This window comes from Xenopus tropicalis, chromosome 6 (genome assembly GCF_000004195.4).
Source record: "Xenopus tropicalis strain Nigerian chromosome 6, UCB_Xtro_10.0, whole genome shotgun sequence".
Classification (NCBI taxonomy): Eukaryota; Metazoa; Chordata; class Amphibia; order Anura; family Pipidae; genus Xenopus; species Xenopus tropicalis.
The window spans coordinates 50019136-50039867 of record NC_030682.2 but is presented as its reverse complement, the minus strand read 5'-3'; the positions used below and the strand labels follow the sequence as shown (position 1 = coordinate 50039867).

The 20732-nt window shown below is 38.9% G+C and overlaps 1 protein-coding gene across 1 annotated transcript; it reads right to left on the bottom strand.

The window, feature by feature from the left end:
- Positions 1-3293: 3293 nt before the first annotated feature.
- Positions 3294-20390, bottom strand: gpd1l (glycerol-3-phosphate dehydrogenase 1 like). Its single transcript, NM_203696.1, is given in 8 exon segments — positions 3294-4103; positions 5290-5396; positions 7182-7415; positions 9970-10082; positions 12076-12214; positions 14425-14565; positions 15231-15408; positions 20177-20390. Coding segments are annotated over 8 exon segments (1059 nt in total). The 5' UTR covers positions 20227-20390; the 3' UTR covers positions 3294-4006.
- Between the last annotated feature and the right edge of the window lie 342 nt (positions 20391-20732).

Here is a 20732-nt window from a genome sequence, read left to right as displayed (position 1 = left end):
GACCCCCCAAAATTTTTTTTCCAGAGGTAATAACTCTAAACATAACATCTGTAATGGCTTTTCCAGCTTCAGTGAACACAGACACTATTTTCAACATTTTCTGTCTCATAGAACATTCAGGCAGTTTTGAACCAGACATCCATGTGAAATCTGAGCTTTCCAAACCCCAAACCTGCCTGCTGTTTTGTATGTAGGGTCATTCTTCTCTTGCTGCAGGTCTGGGACATGTGCACCTGGATCCCACGAGGAATCCGAGGAGGAAGCCCCATGGTTGCTGGCTGTACATCTCTTATCAAAAGATTTGTGTTATTAAAAATCACATCACAGATTTCACCTTATATTCACATTTTAGCTGGAGCATAGAAATCAATTCCTTTGTGTAGAGTGATTGACAGTAGAACTAGGTAGACATTCTTAGCAACAAACTGGAATATTTCCCTGTGGGAATAAACAAGATAAGCACCATGCTATTTTACAAAAACAGCAATAGGTCTACAAAATGTGAGCTTCTAGAAACTGGAGGAGAAACAAATAACACGGCATGCAAAAGAATGGCTACTCTAAAAATTTCCTTTGCAGGCACAAATGTATCTCCCTGTACATGCAATAAGTGAACTTTAGGGTTCTTTCTTTCAGCTAATACTATGGCTTAAGCCAGGGTTCCCCAACCTTTTTTACCTGTGAGCCACATTCAAATGTAAAAAGAGTTGGAGAGCAACACAAGCATGAAACATCTTCCTGGGGTTACAAATAGGGGCTCTGATTGGCTATTTGGTAGGCCCTGTGTGGACTGGCAGCCTACATGAGGCTCTGATGGCAGTACATATGGTATTTATGCAACCAAAACTTGGCCAAAAGCCAGGAATTCAAAAATAAACATCTGCTTTGAGGCCACTGGGAGCAACATCCAAGGGACTGGAGAGCAACATGTTGCTCACGAGCTACTGGTTGGGGATCACTGGCTTAAGCCCTACTGGCCCACAGGTCCCATAATTAAAAATATATTTGGGTGACAAAACTCTAGATTTCCCAAAGTTTATTTTAGGGATGGGATGCACCAAATCCGCTATATTCAGATTTTTATATACAAATTAGGACACAAAGGGATTAAAGAGAACCACGCGTGAAGTGCATTGTAAAAGAAAATGTCAACTTCTGTGTTTTTATGATGAAAAGTCATGTGATTTTAAGGATTCTTATTCGATTTGGCCAGTCACAGGTCAAATCACAGGTTGAATCCTGCTGAAAAAGCCCAAATCCAGAACTGAATTCTGGATTTGGTGCATCCCTAGTATAGTATATATAGATTATATTATTATTATTCTTATATAAAAAAATTTATTTAACAGCTATCTGGCTGGCTATGCTCACTGTGTTCTTTACACCACGGCGTTTTGCTGGGCTTTTATACAGGAATACAGGATCTATGGCATGCTTTCTATTTTGACTGCCATGGTCCTCTAAAGCCCAGGGAAGCCATTTTCACCAGCATATTTCAGCCTGTAAAGCACTTACAAAACATTTGACAGTGTCAGCCAATAATGCCCTAGTGCGGAGAATGTAACCATGTAAAAAGAGTTGGAGGGTATCACGAATAAAGAATTCTGGGGGTGCCAAATAAGGGCTATGATAGGCTATTTGGTAGTCCCTATGTGGACTGGCAGCCTACAGGAGGCTCTGTTTGTCAGTATACCTTGTTTTTATGCAACCAAATTGTGCCTTTAAGACAGAAATTCAAAAATAAGCACCTGCTTTGAGGCCACTGGGAGCAAAATGTTGCCCCCGAGCCACTGGTTGGGGATCACTGCCCTAGTGAGTCAGCCTAACTGTATCAATTATCAGGGCTGTGGAGTCGGTAGATAAATTCTCTGACTCCGACTCCTCAGTTTCTGATACTTCCGACTCAGACTCCTCTGTTTTTAATATGCTAATGTATTTAGTGAAGCATACAGTCAATGAAAAGCATGCTTTATGGTCACTCTACGTGTTCGTTTATGCACTGCGTGCATTGGGCTTTATTCTTATAGCAGAGAAGTAATTAATTATGACTGTTTGTGAATTGGGACATTTAAACTTGCTTTATTTTTTTATTTTTTTTTATTCCCATTTAAATTTAGTAGGAGTCGGTTCATTTTTTGCCGACTCCGACTCCAGGTACCCAAAATTGCCTCCGACAGCCCTGTCAATTATACCACCCTTCACAAACACACAACTCAACAACTGGTGAGGTAAGATTTAAAGTAAAAGTTCAGTAGCAGTTTTATAGAAGCTAGGAAAAGCCAAGCAATAAAAACACAAATATACATGGCCTTCTTGGGTGCCAGTTAGCTATAGAACAAAGAATAATCCGCTTTAAGCAGAAAGGATGATTTCATACATGCTAACATTACAAAACGAGTTATACAGAAACAAGACAATCCCACCTTTTTTCAGAACATTCTCAGAATAGCTTTAATCCAAACACATACTGTAATTATTTTTACTTGCTTCATTTTTATTTTTTAGGTGACGTTCATTTGGTCTTATAAGATAGAAATAATACAGCAATACAAATGGCATTGATTTATAACAGGTCAAATTGTTGCAATACATACATTGCAGTCCATAATATCAAGGATCCCTTTCACATTTACCAAATGGCAAAGTGGCCTCCGCCCCAAGCCCAGTTTCCCACCAGGAACTGCAAATTTTGGGAAATTTAGCAGAGGTTCCTCTGGATTTGTGGGTAAGTTTAAGTAGGGAAGTAAATTATTTACTATCTTCGCTTAATGGGTGGGTTAAGATGGCTATTTCCCAATTACCTTGAGGCTGCTTGAGAACATACTTTTAAGTTTTCCCATATACTGACATACCATGGAATTGTGCCATCAGTGGTATTCCGCTACACAAACTCCAAGGCATGCACATGGCAGCCTATGCCACCTAACAGCTTATTAAATCAATGTCCCCCAGACAAACATGTATCACACACTGACAGTATATCAAGAGAGCTTGCCATAACACATGATCTTTGTCAGAAGACAACATAGAAACAGTCCCATGTGTACAAGGAAATGGATTCCAGCATGCAAATATAGAAAATGTCACTACTTTTTAAAATATTTCCCCGAAACTATATTACACACTATTACATTGTTTTTCCAGCTAAACAAACACTTTATTTTACTGTAGTGCATCAATGTATAGTGTTTGTCATTTCTGAGCCACCCATTAAATGTGCCCATCACAGCAGGAGTTGTTTCAAAATAAACATCAGGCAGAAAGACAGCAAGAAACAGAAAACACATACTAAATACTGTTATTTCTGTGTTTTAATGGCCCCTGAGCAACAGCAGCTTAAAGGTTTGCAGTATATACTGCCAAATGCATTAATATGGAGAAAAGGCAGACAATACCCAGAGAGTTGCGTAACAGTATATATATGTATGCAATATAAAACGTGACAAATATAAAATCTCCAATTAAAACACGCTCAACATAAATTTGTAAATCAGTACACACACAGCCACCAGTGATTACTGTAATGCTGTAGCAGAGCAACCAAAATAAAAAAAAAAGATGTTTATTTAATGTGCAGATGTTTATTTATAAAAAAAAAAAAAAAAAATCCAAAATAGGATTCTGATATGTTACTGACCAGGAACCACTGCTAAAAACATTTGATATTAATGGTTTACTAGCTTCACTAACAGTGAACAGCTAATTATTCACTTTTCGATTAGAGCCATCCATAGCTCAGCCATACTTGGCTTTTTCTTAAAAAGGATAAAAAAAATAGCATGATCCGTTTGAAACATAAAAATGTGATTATTTTCCTTAAGCAGCATAGTTTTTGACATCTTTTGACTGGTAACTAATTATTATTGATCAGCAGTGGAGTGTGTATTTGTTATTTAACACATTAAACATATAACCACGTTTGGTTTGTGCGTATGGTGAATATTGCATTCTGGAGTTTTCCAACACCCACAAGCAAAAGAAACAGGATCGGCGACTCAGTTCAGAGCTACATGTGCTCCGGGTGGCTCTGCAGGCAAGAAATGACATCTTCCACAGGTTTGCCTTCATAGCAGATTTGATAGACAGCAGTGAAGAGTGGGAATCTACATGAAAAAACACAATATAAGTTATTGTTACAATGTACACAACCTTTTAGAACAGTAAACATATTAGGCAATTGTTTTTGCTCCTGACCAATCACAGACAAACTTGTCCTTTCAAAATACAAATAGGAAACTTAACACAAATGTCCCCTATAAATGTACCCCTAAGTCTGGCTCAGACGAGATTCATGGGATCATGGGATTGTCACCTTTAAAAACAAACATGGCATATATTCCAAAAGATATCTACAGCAATTGCCTGCGCTTGTCTTGTTTGCAATTCCTGCTGCCGCCAATGGGGCGAAGGCATTGGAAGTTTACTTGTACTGTATGGGAGAAGGGGGGGCAGCTCTAGACCAACACTCCTACACTTCAAGCCTCTTTATTAAGTAGGAGCTAAATGTCAGCAGTTACACAACCACTTGTGGTATCTGCAAGCTATTCTACTTAGCTGATGAGAGCACTGGCAATAAATGGTCATCAGTCAAATGGATTTACTGGCGACTGTCAAAATCCGATCACATCTATCAGACCTGTGTGTACCCAGCAAATCCATTAAAATAAAAATCTAACAGGATATATGGCAAAATCAATGACCCTTTAACTAATATACTCATTTAGTCTTATGGCACAGGACACTTTTTAATGTTGCTTTCTACTGACTTGAGTTTAAAGGAGAAAGAAAGGTAAAAACTAAGTAAGCTTTATCAGAAAGGTCTATGTAAATACACCCATAAGCACTCATAGAAAAGCTGCACTGACTTCTCTGAAGTAATTCCTGTGCCACAGACACGCAGCTTTCTGTTCTCTGCTCTTTCCTGCTCCCCCTTCCCTCAAGAATGCTAAGAACTCACTCCCCCCCCCCTTAGGAATGTGGATCTGAGCCAATCAGCAGGAAGCTGATTCATAGTCTTACTAACTGAGCATGTTCACTTGGTCTGGGTGTCTGTGCAAGAGTGAGGCATTATGGGAACTTTCTTTACACAGCTCAGCGTTTTTCTTCCTGTTTGGCTTCTGATCATCTGAACAGGTGAAATATGGGGAGACTTAAGGGCACTATTGAGACAACTAAAGGTATGCCTGCAGCTTGAGATTAACTCTTTACTAGCCTTCTCCTTTAAAGAGCCAGACAGCTTCAGCATATGCTTTTCAACAAAAAACCTTAACAGCCAAGGCCTTTTCTTACTTGTTCACCATGTTCTTTTGCTGCAGGATGCGGTAAACCTCTGCAGATGTCTGAGGCCCTTGCAACTTCTGCCCATTTAACATTTCTTTTTCCAGCTCTTCGATGCTCTGGATCAGAAAAGCATATAGTCTTTATTAAAGGAATGCATACGACACTGCCAAATGTGCAAACATATGTTATACAGTATTTAAACTAGGGGCTAGTGTTTTTAGTAACTCTACCTTTGTATTACGAACTTTTAATGATGAATATACAACAAAGATGTTGATCTAGACTGTAGTTTTAGCCTAAATCTGCCGCTATCGTCTCATTTCCCATAGCAGTCCTATAGACCGATTTATGATGATTTAATTTCACACCAAAAACATGTGAATACACTTTTGCCAAATGTTACCCTATTTATGAGGCTATGGTGCTTAAATTAACTCAATCGACAGCTCTGGTGAAACCTTTGTATGTTAAGTGTTAAGTGTTCTGCTTTAATACACAAGTCAAGGTTTAATGAAGTGTATGGAATCAAAGCCCCTCAAGTCTTGTAAATCAAAGCAGATGGATTACTTTGTACAACCGTGTTCATGTAACTTAATAACTCCAATGGTTTCTTGCCCCCATAGGAATTTCTTTTATACTGCAGTCACAGATATGTCTTAGGTTAAAATAGCTTTTACACGGTAATGGGGAAATTCAACTATTTATACAGCTTGATAAATACGGCCCCTATTGTGCTAGCATGAAGGGTTGCCACCATGTGGCAAGCCTGGAAACAGGACAAATGAACAGAAATTAATTTGATGACAGTTTTTCTTCAACTCCCCCTCCTCAAGGAAAGAGACAAACTGCAATCATTGCTACTTTGCCTCTGCTTTTAGACTACCCCAGCGTGATCATTTAGAATTATCATATACTTTCTGTTTATAATAATTCACATTTAAATGAATGCATAAATAGGAGAAATCCAGCTAACATAAGACAATCACACCAAAGCATTAATAGCTTTATATGCATGCTTTTCCAGCAGGATAATAAATGGTCTTGCTAATGATTAACACAAATCCCAGCAGTTGCTAGAAATCTTATAATTATAAGCTGAAAAGGGACTGTAATTATCTTCAATTAAATCAATGCAGAGACAGACTCCAACATATACCCTTTAACACTGAAAAGAGAAATGACCTGTGTGTTTCTTATAAAGCAGAACTCTTCATTACTTATGTGTGGCAGGAGAGAATAGTACTGATAGTAAGAAAAGGCACAGACACATCTAAATGAATACACGGACAAAATAGCCTTTATATAATGAAAACGGTTAGCTAGTCCGGCAGTGTTATCATTCTGTTTCCAGAGCAACAGGGGTTAGAGGACAAGAAAGCACAGGTAATGTTACCCAAGGCTGATGTGGGGAAAATAAGCAGTTAAAATAATAATCATAAAACCCACTATGATAGCCAGCCACAGTTTATTTTTCTCTTTTATTCTGAAATGCATTATAATATAAAATAGTAAAATATAAACAGTTTCTGTGGAGTAAAAAAACTATATATATATATATATAATTACTGTACTGTCAGTACTGAGCAACTCTTTGTGCTGAATATAATTTACATATCGTAACATTCTGATATCAGATAAAGAAGGCGGTAGAACACTCTACCGGCCATAAATATCCTTTGTAAAGCACAGTGCCAGCATGTGGGAGCATTCAGAAAAATGCTAAGAAGTCAAGAAAAATGCCTAATTAACATGGTGTATTTGTATAATGGTTATCACCAATGGAACTCATTATAAAGAACAGGCAATTAGCACAGCAGTACTACCAGTGCCATATGACAGAAGAGTTTACCTGTGTTACCCGTATCTTCTAACCCACCACTTGTGCCATAGCACAGACATACCTTTCCTGATTTTACAAACGCCTCAGACACCTTTCGATTGCGTCCTCCATAACATGTAGTGATAAGATCTGCAACCCCACAACTCTCCAAGAAGGTGGCTATAGATACAGGGCCCTTGCAGAAAACATTGGCAAATGCTATCATCTCCATGAGCCCAAGACGGATAACAGCAGCTTTGGTGTTGTCTCCACAGCCGAGGCCATCACAAAATCCAGCAGCCACTGCCACAATATTCTAGTGTAAAAAGAAAAAAAAATGTGTTTGAAGGAAAAATATGCAATTTGTAGTAAAAGCAGTAAATGAAACAACATTATTGGGGGGGGGGGGGGAAGTAGAGAATAAATGTTTTAAAAACAGACTTAATAAACCACAAACTATAGCGTGTTTGCCCTCTACATGCTAATTTTCTATCATGTAAAATAAATCTGAATTTCTTTTAAACTTTACCATATTGCTCCTGGTTTTAACTATTGTCTGATCCAGATATGTGCTTGCCTGAACATGCAATCCTGATTTCTATATTCATTGTACCTATCTACTCTTGGTGGATCAACACCACCCCAAACTGTGCCTAACCAAAACAAATGATCGCCTTTCCACAAAACTCAGCCCTACGTCCCTCTACAATTCCTACTAATTGAACATTCATTAATTTTGTTGCTTTATTATCAATAACACTGACGGTGCTTTTTATCTTCCAATCCTTGTTAAAGTGACACGAAAAAACTGCTTTTCAAAATATGAATGTACATGGAAAGTTACCTATAGGTCATGTTGATCATTTTTCACTGATAGAGCTGCTTTTGTAAGTGACTGTTAAGGTGGCCATACACGCACCGATATTATCGTACGAAACCTCGTTTCGTACGATAATCGGTGCGTGTATGGCATGTCGGCGAGTCGACCGATATCGCAGGAAGCTGCCGATATCGGACGACTCGCCGATCGGACAAGTTTGAAAATTTTGATCGGGCGCCATAGAAGGCGCCTGACCAAAATTCTCCCTTCAGAGCTGAATCGGCAGAAGGAGGTAGAAATCCTATTGTTTCTACCTCCTTACCTGCCGATTCAGCCCTGAATGGTGTGTGGCGGATCTTACGATGTTTCGTGCGACCGATGGTCGTACGAAACATCGTCGGATCGCCACGTGTATGGCCACCTTTACTTGATGTTCCCAAACCTGACTGTTTTGCCATCCTGACTGTCCATCCTCACTCTGTCAGTTATAGCTTCTAATGCTACCAGACTCCTGCTGCACAAATATGGCAGCCCCCTCATAGAGGAACAATGGGGTCCAGATAGGTAATGTAAAAGTATTGGGCAAATACTTTTATGGCAAAATTCTAAAGCTCCTGCACAGACAGTGTAATGATATATTAAAAAACGTTTAATTTCACGTGTCAGTATCTCTTTAATCTCAAGTAACTAGTCTACTAAAGAACTCGGCCAAGCCCTTAGCCAATCCCACTACCGGTACTACTACTACTAACCGGACTCCCAGATTTTCCAATTGAGTCAATCAATTTGTTGTCAACTAAGAGAACTTACTCTGTTTAAATATTTATCATGGCTTCCTTTTAAACAACTTGCAAGATCCTTCAAACCTCTGCAGTTTACTAGAACTCCTCACTTGTGTCTCCATAAATTCCTGGTTGTCTCCTCAGCTCTCCCATCTTACAGTACTCTCTTTACCTCCTTTACTCCATTAGCTCCTTACCTTTGTAATTTCATCCTATCCAGCTATTACTGTATTGACTGCAAAAGAGCTCACCTTATAACAATAATATTTTGGCACACTTTCCCCAGTAAATAAAGCCTATTGTCTAGATCTGATGGTTAAACAATGAACATGCTGGCAACAGCTTCACTTTGTAAACATATTCTGTTCCAATATTAAATGCAATGCAGGTGCCTAAAAGCTAATTAATTTGCCTTCCTGGAAAAGTACTTTAACATTATTCATACAACACCTGTGTATTAAAGTGAATTTTTAAGCTATAGCATATGTTTATATGTCTATATGATTTGCTGACAGGCACCACAATTGAATAAACCCCTCCACAGGAAGTGCAATATAGGCATTTACAAGTTTTACCAGTTAAAAGCCAGCTATGGAGACAGTAATGTTAAATGCCTCGCAGAATAATCTAGAATGTAGAATGCAGAAAGGGTCCTCTTACCTGCTAACCATCAAATAGCTGCCTTAGAATATTACTCTCTATTTCATACTAAAAGTTAACACAAAGGTAAACAACCCCTTTAAAGCGCCACCATGCCTTACAATTTTCCTGCAAACTACTACTTAATACAAAGAATTATACCATTCAAGGCTAGGCACAAATTTAGGGGGCCTATTTCAGCTGCTGTGTATGAAACATTACAACATCCTGCCTATTGATGGCAGGAAAGGCCACAGTATAATATAATATATATATATATATATATATATATATAGTACACAGAGAGGAGCCCACCCTATACAAGTGCAAATGCCCTTGGTGCAGGTCAAAAACAAAAATATAAAAAAAAAAAATAGAAAGAGTGCCGCACTCACAGGGACTTTATACAAAAGAAAAAGTGTTTTTATTGAAAAAATTCCAACGTTTCGAGCACAAGCAGTGCTCTTCCTGAAGAACAAACCTGAGGAAGAGCACTGGTTGTGCTCAAACGTTGGAATTTTTTTTCAATAAAAACACTTAAAACAGTTTTCAAAGCAAGTTAAAAAACGGTTTTTATGATTTTCTTTTTTTTTTTTTTAACAGCGATTCTTTGCAAAATAAACTTTTACCTTTAAAGCGCCACAAAGTTCCACTGTATCAGCATCCTCTACTACAGTTATTCTGAAATTTGGGGTCTGCAGGAGCTCTTTAAATAGCAGGCCATGTTCCTTGTTTTTGCTGCCTAATGAGAACAAATATACAATTCCATGAATTACACACACTACCCTTAATGAAGATAAACGCAGGGCACATATAAATGGGGTTTATTTTCACGCAATGTACCCAGAAATGTTAAACAATACATTTTGAGATAGGAGGTTAAACCTCCAATAAAACATATTACGAGGGCTCACCATGGGGCACTGAGGTACCTCTGTCCTTTATGAATTTTGGAACAATGTACAATTATTTTGTGCACCGAATAAAAGTTACATGTATGATACTACCTACATGTACTCACAAACTACACTGCTTTTTCTCTCTAGAAATTTGAAGGCATGACTTAATTAAATTATGTAGGCTCTTTTCCTAAAAATCCTAAAATGGTATACAAATCCACCAAAAGATTTATTTATATAACAGTTATGCCATTTATGCTGGAAAACCTGGGGTTTTCTAGATAAAGGGTCTTTCCTTAATTTGGATTGCCATACCTTTAGTCTGTTATCATTTAAACATTATTTAAACCCAGTAAGATTGTTCCAATAAGAATTAATTACAGCTTAGCTGGGAATCAGGTATAGGACCAGTTATCCAGAATGCACAGGACCAAGGGTATTCCGGATAATGGGTCTTTCCGCAATTTGGATTTCCACACCTTAAGTCTACTAAAAAAAAATACTTTAAATAAACCCAATATGACTGTTTTGCCTAAAATAAGTATTAATTATATCTTAGTTGGGATCAAGTACAAGGTACTGTTTTATTATTACAGAGAAAAAGGAAATACATTTTAAAAATCTGAATTATTTGATTAAAATGGAGACGGAGCGCTCTAGATAATCGGTTTCCTGATAACTTATCCCATACCTGTACAAGGTCCTGTTTTATTATTACAGAGGAAAAGGAAATCGTTTTTTAAAAATTCTTCATTAGGAACATTCTGGATAACAGGTTTTCATATGGTAGCTTCCCATACCTATACTTTAGCCTAAGCTATAATTAATCCTTATTAGAGGCAAAACAATCCTATTGGGTTTATTTTATGTTTAAATTATTTTTAGTAGATTTAAGGTATGGGGATCAAAATTACGGAAAACCCCAGGTCCCAAGAATTCTAAATAACAAGTCCCATAACTTTTCGTTGTTTAGATTCTCTTTGAAATGGCTATATCCTGAATGAGACTCAGCATTCTATAACCATCTGCGCTGTAGAGTAATTCTCGTCTCCCTGTAATATGACATAGCTTTTTCTGTTATGTCTCCTGCTGCTAGTAGGTGGTGCATGGAAACAGCAGGGCCTTCTGATCCCACTTGTTTTCTTTAAGGGCTGTCATACGTGGCATTTGTAAGCTGTGTTATTATACAATTCCTATATGGCAGAAAACCCTTGTAGAACACACACATATATTTTACAAGCGGATATTCACCAATAAACATCAGAATGTTTTTTTCACATGTAGGAACTGATACAATAGGACTAATCAAAATCTATAAAAACAGATGAATATTACCTGGATTGTTGGCACATGTGGTAGGGGCACTGCTGCCATGAGGCAAGAAAACAAGCCTTAGGCGGCAGTGCCTGGCTAGTTATCAGGAGCGGAAAAAAACTCCAAAAAATTATTTAAATAATACTATTATTTAATGCCCCTTGATCAGGTGCCCACAGAGTAGGCATGTTGGTGCAAATAACTGGTTAGCTTTTTTTCAGGCAGCTGCAGGTAGAACAATGAAAGCAAACATGTCACTGGTTGCCATCATTTCCTGCCCAAGCGTTAATAAAGGAGCACCACCTTCTTTTCCCATGACTGCATGCCTATAATTTTCAGCTTACAGATCTCAAAATGGTCACATTGGCAGGTCACAAGGCAGGTACCAGGACAACAGTACACAAAGCCCAGGTTAAGTGGGATCAGCCTTGCATTTTACCTGGAACAAATGCTTACTGCCATTATTAGCACCAATCCATTGTAACAAGTACCAGTCATATACAGGAAGCCATTTACTATTACCTATTGTTGTCTCACAGAATTTCTCTGCTGCCACTTCATTTGCAATGTTTGCTCCCATCAGCACACTAACGTCAATATCCATTTTTTCTCGAATAATATCAGAAATAAGACGGAGGCCTTCTGGTCCTTCATCAATGCCCTAATAAAGTGAAATTAAAAAGTGCTTCTCAGTACTGGAGAAAAGTCTGCAGTGATTAGTACAAAAATAAAAAGGGTATACTAAAAAGAGCATGTAATATAATGATCTGCATTTGGATAGGTAAAATGGCTGAAAGGGGTATCACTATTTATTGTCTCTTTTATTAGAAATTAGCCTTGGTTACACAGTTGTTGTCAAAGATACCGTTGCAGTTTTTTAAATTAAATTACTCTTCCATAAACTGACCTGCAAAAGTCTGAAGTTGAAAATACATGGTTTACACAATCACCTTTCTTCAAATGACCGGAAGCCAACTTTTAACAGGTATTTTGTACTACAGCATTCAAAATAATAAATGGTTTGCAGGATAGAGCAATTATTGGGGCAGGGCAGAATAGATTTTTAATTTGAAAATTTTTTGTGTTACTTTTCCTTTAAGTTACTAGGTTTTAGAATAGCCTATTCTTTGCAACTTTTCAATTGGTCTGACCCCAGCAGCCATAAATATTACTCCTTTAGGCTACAATGTTGTTGTCATGGTCACTTTTTATTACTTATCTTTCTATTCAGACCCTCTCCTATTCATCTTCCAGTCACTCATTTAAACCCCTTCCTGGTAGCTAGGGTACACTGGACCCTAGCAACCCGATATCTCCTGAAATTCCTCACCAGAGAGCTGCTGAACAAAAAGCTAAATAATTCAAAAAACACAAAAGATAAAAAGCAACTGCAAATAGTCTTGTAATATGATTTTTTACATCATACGTAAAGTAAAAGGTGAACAACCTCTTTTATTGATTATTAAAGTGCAGCCTCACAGAGCACATTTTTTGATGTAATTAATTTTTAAGTCAACAACACCTTAGATTACATAAATGGTCAGTGGGGTTTGCATCTGGATTCATTGCTGGTCATTAAGATCAGTTCAGGATTTTGACTTTAAGGGCTAAACTGCACGGGAGATTTTGATCAAATTTTATTTGACCCACAAAATCTTGTCATGCAACACCCAACACCCAATAGCACCAGCTTATTTGTATCTGCTACGCACATGAGCCTTTTGCCTTATTAATCTTGAATGGCTGCCCCTGTGGCCACACAGCTGCTTCGTCTATGTCAGCTAAAGTCTTTCTGAAGCAAACACACAATATATTTACCAGTGCAGGTTAAGGGTGAAGACACACAGAGCTACTAGTAGCAGCTACTTGTCGTGGCTACTAAAATAGACAGCTGATAATTTACTGATTTTTGCCTCTACATGTGTTTTAGCAGAGGCAATTCTCAGTACTGTCTATGGCAGGGTATTTCTGGCATTAAGTAGCTGTGACAAGTAACTGCTATTAAGTAGCTTTGTGTGTCTTCACCCTCTAAAGTACAATTTTTTTTTAAAATAAATACAACATACTTTAATTGTGTTGTAGTACTGTACATTTATGCCTTTAGGGAGAACTCTCCCAGCAATTTGTTTCTTTATATACAGCAACTACAAAGTGAAAGTGGTGGGGCAGATTCTCAGCCTCCACTTATCCGCAGGCAGAGAATTTGCCCCGTGTGGTACTAGACAAACCCTTGGATCCTATTTTCATTTTGTAACCCTAGCTTGTTAAATTATTGTAAAGCGCTGTGCGAGTTGCCCTGCTATACAAATAAGTGATGGAATTGCATCTGGCTGAGCCAATGTACATTCTTAACAGCATTACCATATTCTCACCTTATCATTATTCCTCCATCCCTGTTTAGAACACATAATTGTTTAAAGATCTGCTGGAATCAATTAGAAGGTGGCAGGAGCTCAAGCACATTCCACCTCTCACTATTTAATATCTTTGCAAATCTTATTTTTAAGTCTAATAATCACTAATCCTTTAATTTTTTTTTGTAATAGGCATCTAGAGTTTCCGATTATGTGGATTGTCATAATGAATTTCATTTGGCCTCACTGATTTAATGTTGAAAGAAATATTTCCACCTCCAGTCCACTAATAAGCATCATTTATATAACGTTCTTAATTAAAGAAGAGCACTTTGTACTTTTCTAATTGTAAGTAGTAATAGATTTTTGCTTTTAACAACTCAAATTGTTATTTAAAATAAGCGAGTGGAAGAACCTGCATTTCAATGAAGTGTGGCAAAGCATTTTCCTCTGTGCTGGTTTCATGACCCCCACACCAGTAATTTTAGGAATTTTCACACACATACAAAATTCACACCTTTATGAGTGTAATCCCAAGTGCGTTCCTGTGGACTTTTCCGGAAATTTCCTGGCAAATTTTATGTATAAATTGGTGCGGAATGACAAAAATTAGAAGGTCAGCATCTTTGACTGCATCGCTAAGGTTTGGAACAGCTACCTGAAAAGTAAACATATCAGTGGTTCATGCAGGTCACAAATAATTATTTATTCCATTTTCAGTAATTAAAGGCATAAAATCCATGCATTTATTAGCAACCAAATATAAAAAATAAATCCCACAAAGCCAGTGTTTGACTTGAGGCATTAGTAGCCACCAAGGTTAAATGATTGATATATATCAAACATTTGCACACAAAAATAAAACCATATAGGTATTTATTAACTGCATGATTAAAAAAAATACACCCTTACCCTTTAAACTAAAAGGTCCCTGGGAAGGGGGAACACCTTTACTGATCTAGAGATGAAAAATGTATCACAATTATGCCACACAGCTCATGTGCGTGCAGGTAATCCACTTGCCAGTCAACTGGGGAATCATTTAAAAACAAGGAGCCCAATGCCTCTGTAATTGCCCTTGTTCCAGTGCCACTGCCCTTAGGAATAGTCAGTTGGAAAGATTATTTTTCCCAACCCAAAAATCTCTTAGTTCATACTAATTTTATTTTCAAGGACAAGATCACCCACTTAACAGCTAACATTTACAGAGCTATAATTAGGCCCTCAGCAAATGTAGCAGGCACCTTGTCTACTTGCATAATACAAGAAAAGAGATGTAAATGCAGAGTTTGGGATGATATAGTGGATGAGAACAATCCATACCACATTCTCTGGTAGCTTGTACCCAGGGAGATATTTCACATTTTCATGTTCTGTATTAATGATCTCCGTTAGTTTCCGTCCATTGATGTTTTCTTCAAATACCCACATGTTGACAGTGGATGCAAATTTCTTCAGATTTTTAACATTGTGACCTATAATCTTGGCAACAGCAGAACCCCTGTAGACATAAAGGGATAATATTAAAGGAGAAGGAAAGGTAAAAATTAAGTAAGCTTTATCAGAAAGGTCTATGTAAATACAGCCATAAGTTGCCCTGAGTCCTCTGTCAAAAGATTTGTTGTGTCAGAGACATGCAGCTCTCTCCTCTCTCCTGCTCCCCCCTCCCTCAAGAATGCTGAGAACTCACTCCGCCCCCTTGGAAATGTGGGTCTGAGCCGATCAGCAGGAAGCTGACTCATAGCCTAACTAACTGAGCATGTACACTGGTCTGGGTCTCTGTGCAGGAGCGAGGCATTATGGGAACTTTCTTTACACAGCCAAGTGTTTTTTTTCTTCATGTTTGGCTTCTGATCATCTGAACAGGTGAAAGGAGAAGGAAAGGCAAAGTCACTTGGGGGATGCCAAAATGTTAGACACCCCCATGTGACTTTAATCGCCTACCTTTTACGTCGGGCTGGTGCCCGTGTACTGAGAGAACAGCACCGGCCCGGGGTACCTGCAGTGCTTCCTACTTCCGGGTTTGCTCGTGCGCGCATGCGCAGTAGAGTGAAAAGCCGAACTTTAACAGAGAAGTCATAGTGCGCATGCGCCTGTCCTTAGTCGTTCCAAGAACGAAGCCGGAAGGAGAAAGCGTTACGCTCCAGGTAACCCTGGCTGGTGCTGTTTTCTCCTAACAGGGGCACCAGCCCGGGGTACAAGGTAAGCGATTAAAGTCACTTGGGGGTGCCTAACAATTGGTCTTTGTTTTTCATATTTCTGAATATTGGCCTGTTTCTCCAGTATGGAATATTACTTGCTATATAGTTGCTAGGCTCACTGACCCTATCAATTCAGCCTATGTCAGGATGTTAGGCAGATACAGGCCAAAACTATCCTGTGTCTCAGCCAAATGAAGAATACTAACAATAAAGGATAAATAGGCAAGTGCTTGCACTCAGCATCAGACTGTTTTCTTGGTGCTGCCATCACCAACCCTATCAATCAGCTGGAAAGCGGCAAAATAAATGGAAGAGGTAGAAATATATTTATTCGTCCTGAATGTCACAGGCACAATATTTCTCAGCCTACACAGATTAGCTTTACACTGATGCGCTATCATTTTTATACTGTGCTAACAGGTTGCAACAAAACTACCCTAACCAAATACATGTATCGCATCCAAAAACCAAGCACATTTTTGTCATGGTCATAAGCGTATTAAGAAATGTAACAAGAAAGTGTAACAATTTGTTACATGTATTTGTACAGCATTTTATCTGTTAGAATGTTCTTAAGAAGTAAAGCTGTATGCTATACCGGTAGCTTCACTGACAATCACCGCACACTCTTTATTTTTAACGTGCTAGCTGCCAGGGTCCTTGATTCTGCTACAATACATGTTTACTTAAATATATACATTACATTAACATTTATTTATAAAGCGCCAACATATTCCGCAGCGCTGTACAATAAGTGGGTTACATACATTGGACATACAGAGTAACATATAAAGCAATCAGTAACCGATACAAGAGGTGAAGAGGGCCCTGCCCAAAAGAGCTTACAATCTACAAGATATATAGCAGGGAACCTCTGCCACTTTAAAGGAGAAGAGAATATAGGTTTATAAAAACACAGCCTATACCTTTAGCCAAGTGTCTCTTTTTCTTAATAAACTTAATCTCACATTTCATTTTCATTGAGGATGATTTTGCTCCCATCTTTCTTCTATCCAATATAACCCCCACCCCCAAGCACCGCTGGAATTAGATACAGCCAATATATTCTTCTGCCATGTTTAAGATAACAAGTTAAAGCACACTGCCTAAAGCAAGGGTGGACTAATTATAATAACTTGAAAAGAACTTGAAAAACACGCTTTATGGAATTTTTCTTGTCCGTAATCAATTTTGGAGGAGTAGAGTAGCCCTACTAAAAAAATTGTTATCCTCCATTGGTTATTTTGTTTCAAACAGAAATGTTTTATCTGCAACAGAATCAGAAGTGCGAAACTACTGTACTGAAGCCAATAAAAAAAAGAAACTGCCAGCAGCCAAAACATAGTGTGAGAGAGAGCTATAGCAAGAGACACACCAGCTCTTATCAGTATTCATCAGTGATCATTATACTGTCTGGAACAGCTCACATTCAAAAGATACGGACAAACAAACACTCGCTTCATAATTAGCTTTTGGCCTTTCAACAATATCTGAGATGTCACAACAGGTGACAATAGCTACCCATGTAAGGTCAGTCAAATGGAAGTTACATGGGCCAACTGAGACATGATCCATCTAACGGGTCAATAAAAAACTGCCTGATCTGGGCACATGTCCAGATTGATTTCCAAAACAAGAGGGTCTCAAGCTGTTGGCTACTTACATTTCTTTATCTGTTGATGCCACAAACATGTGCAAAAGCCAGGATGGTTGAGTTAAGCTAACTCTTCAAGTGGACACCATGCACAGATGATCAGGCAGTAAGGTCAAAAATGGTCAAACTGCTCAACCAAATCTAAGCTTATCTGGCCATCACTCCCTGATGCTATCTCAGAAAGAGATGTGTCTGTAGTGAAGAGATGAGATTCTTGTGAGCAATTTGCCAATGAATTCTAGCCTCAGGTCATATTCTGGTAGGCAGCTAGTTTCTGCATATAACTGCCCTGTGTTGCAAAGCCTGCACTCACTAAGCATAAGCAGATAGGCTATAAACTAGATAATACAGTATAAAGATATTAATAAAAAATCTTCCCTGCTGTGATGACAAGTGCAACAAACAAAAGGTCATTAACCTACACTAATTGCCTCTATAGCCTGCAGAATAGACGCAACCTACCTTAAAGTAACAGGGAAAACAACTCATACAGTGACAGTCAAGCCACAGGCAACCAAGAACATTGTGATTACCAACTACATGGATTTAAACTTCTACAGAAAACTAAGATTCACTTTGTCATAATCAGCAGCTGTGTGCAATACACAACAGGGACAGATGCCTAGAGGAACTAATACATAGGCAGGCCAAGGAAAGCCTTTGAATAAGTGCCTATGGGGCACAAAATGCATACAGCTACATAAACAGACGATTTTCAATGTATTTATGTGGCCTTTGTGGATTCCATTTTTGGAATAAAACAAAAAGTTTGGGAAGTTACGGAAAGTTCAATTCAAAGTTCCAAGTTGGAAGTTATGGAATCGATGCATGCAACCTGTTGCTTGTCAGGCAGCAAGCCTACCTGATGTCAACTGGGTCATTTTCAATATCTGATTTGCAAGTAAGTATCTCAACTGACACTTGCAAATAATGGTTACCCTGCAAAAGACCATTCAGTCAATACAGAGTAACATTCCCTAGGCAAGTAAAGGCATTGAGAAATACCCAGACTAAAGAAATTCTCACACTGATAAAGCTGTTCTTGTAGTGTATGTGGGAGGGAGCAAACCTCAGTTGCACTCCCTATTTTTTCCCACAAAGGACAGCAATGTACTAAGACAGAACAGGAACTCCCTGACTGAATATCAGGATTCATGGCTCCTAACTGTGCCCCATTTGTTTTTTTAAAAAAATGCATGATCCTACTGTGGGAAGAAGTGAAAAGGCCACGTTAAACACTGCACCTATTTTTAACACAAACCAAACTGATCTGCCTATTGGCATTTGTTGTACACAACACAGTTTTTGGCATGAAATATGGAGTAAAATGCGGTGTAGAAATCAATGCTGGTTTTTATGCAACTTTGTACACCTGATGTTTACACTACACATGGAGCTACTAGCAGCAGCTAATTGTAGTGGCTAGTAAAATAGACAATGCTTGATTGTTTACTGAAAATTGTCTCTACGCGTGTTTTAGCAGAGGCAATTCTCAGTATTCTCTATGGCAGGGTATCTTCTGGCATTTAGGGCTCTGGCAGACGGGGAGACTAGTCGGCCGCGACAAATCTCCCTTGTCACGGGTGACTAATCTCCCCGAAATACCATCCCACCATGCGAGTATGTAAACCACCGGTGGGATGGCATGCGCGGCACAGCAATTCCTGGGAAATCGCGGTGCTGCGTATGCCATCCCACCAGCGAGTATAGTCTCCCCATCTGCCAGAGCCCTTAGTAGCCATGAAAAAGTATCTGCTACTAATAGCTCCGTGTGTCTTCACCCTAATACAACAGCAGTTCCCAGAGCCTGAACCAAACACGGCTTACATTTAATGGGAATTTGTATATGGTCTGATCCTTCAAGTAAGCCTACATTTCAGCTTACTACGAGGCATGCTAGAGGTTTTACTGAGTATTAAAAATTAAGAAATAATTATTAGAAAGCTCTCAATCGTATCTCTCCCCTCGATATAAAAATAACACTCCTACCTTTTTCTAATAATTGTAGGAGAACAGCATTTTCAATAGATGAATTATGGACAGCACACTTTCTGCCTCTGACAATAATAAATTGGTTTAAAGTGCTGTTAGCAAATAGGATGTAATGCCCCTTATCTCACTATATCAAAGACAAAGCACATATTTCGTACTTGATAATATGCAAAGATAAATGACTCTTTTGCACTGGTAAAAGGACAGACAACTTAACATAAGATTGCTTTGCTTAAAGGTGCGGCCCCTTTAGATAGGAGTATTGTGCAGTTGGTTATATTACTAATAGTTGGTGCAACCGAATGCTACTGTGTTGCAGAATAAAGAGCAATGCTTGTGGGTTGGATGAATCGCTGGGCTGATTGGCACCATATCTATGCATGCCATGCTGCATGTATAACCCCATTCCCCCCGCTACTCACCAGTTCCCGGAGCCCACTATGCACACTTTGAGGGGTCCGGCGAGAGCCATGGTTCGGATGGCGCTGAGATGCTGGCGGAAGGAGCGGGCTGTTGGACAGATGGAGGGTTTGCGCTTACACTATCCGTCTCTTTACCCTCCTTCTGTTTAATCCTCTTCCCCTCCGCATCTGAGGCGCGTAGTCCAGAGTAAAGTAACATGTAACCTATTCCTGACATCACTTCAGCGCGACTACTGAGCGGCATTGCTGCATTGTGGTCATTGTAGTTCGGGCTCTGCCCTGGCCCCGCCCCTGCCAATCGCACAGACAGGATAACTGGATTACTGGGGGTTTTGTAAAGTCTTTGTGAGAGAGGCACGTAGTCGTTCAGCCCCAGCCCCAACCCCAGCCAATAATAATTATTTACAGGCATGAGGGGCTTTATTGTAGAAAACACCATGTGTGTACATCGTATCCACATGTGACTGGAAGTTTTGCACTGTCCAGACTACTAGCGTTAGGGCGAAGACCCACTGAGCTACTAGTAGGAGTTACTTTTTCGAGGCTACTAAACACT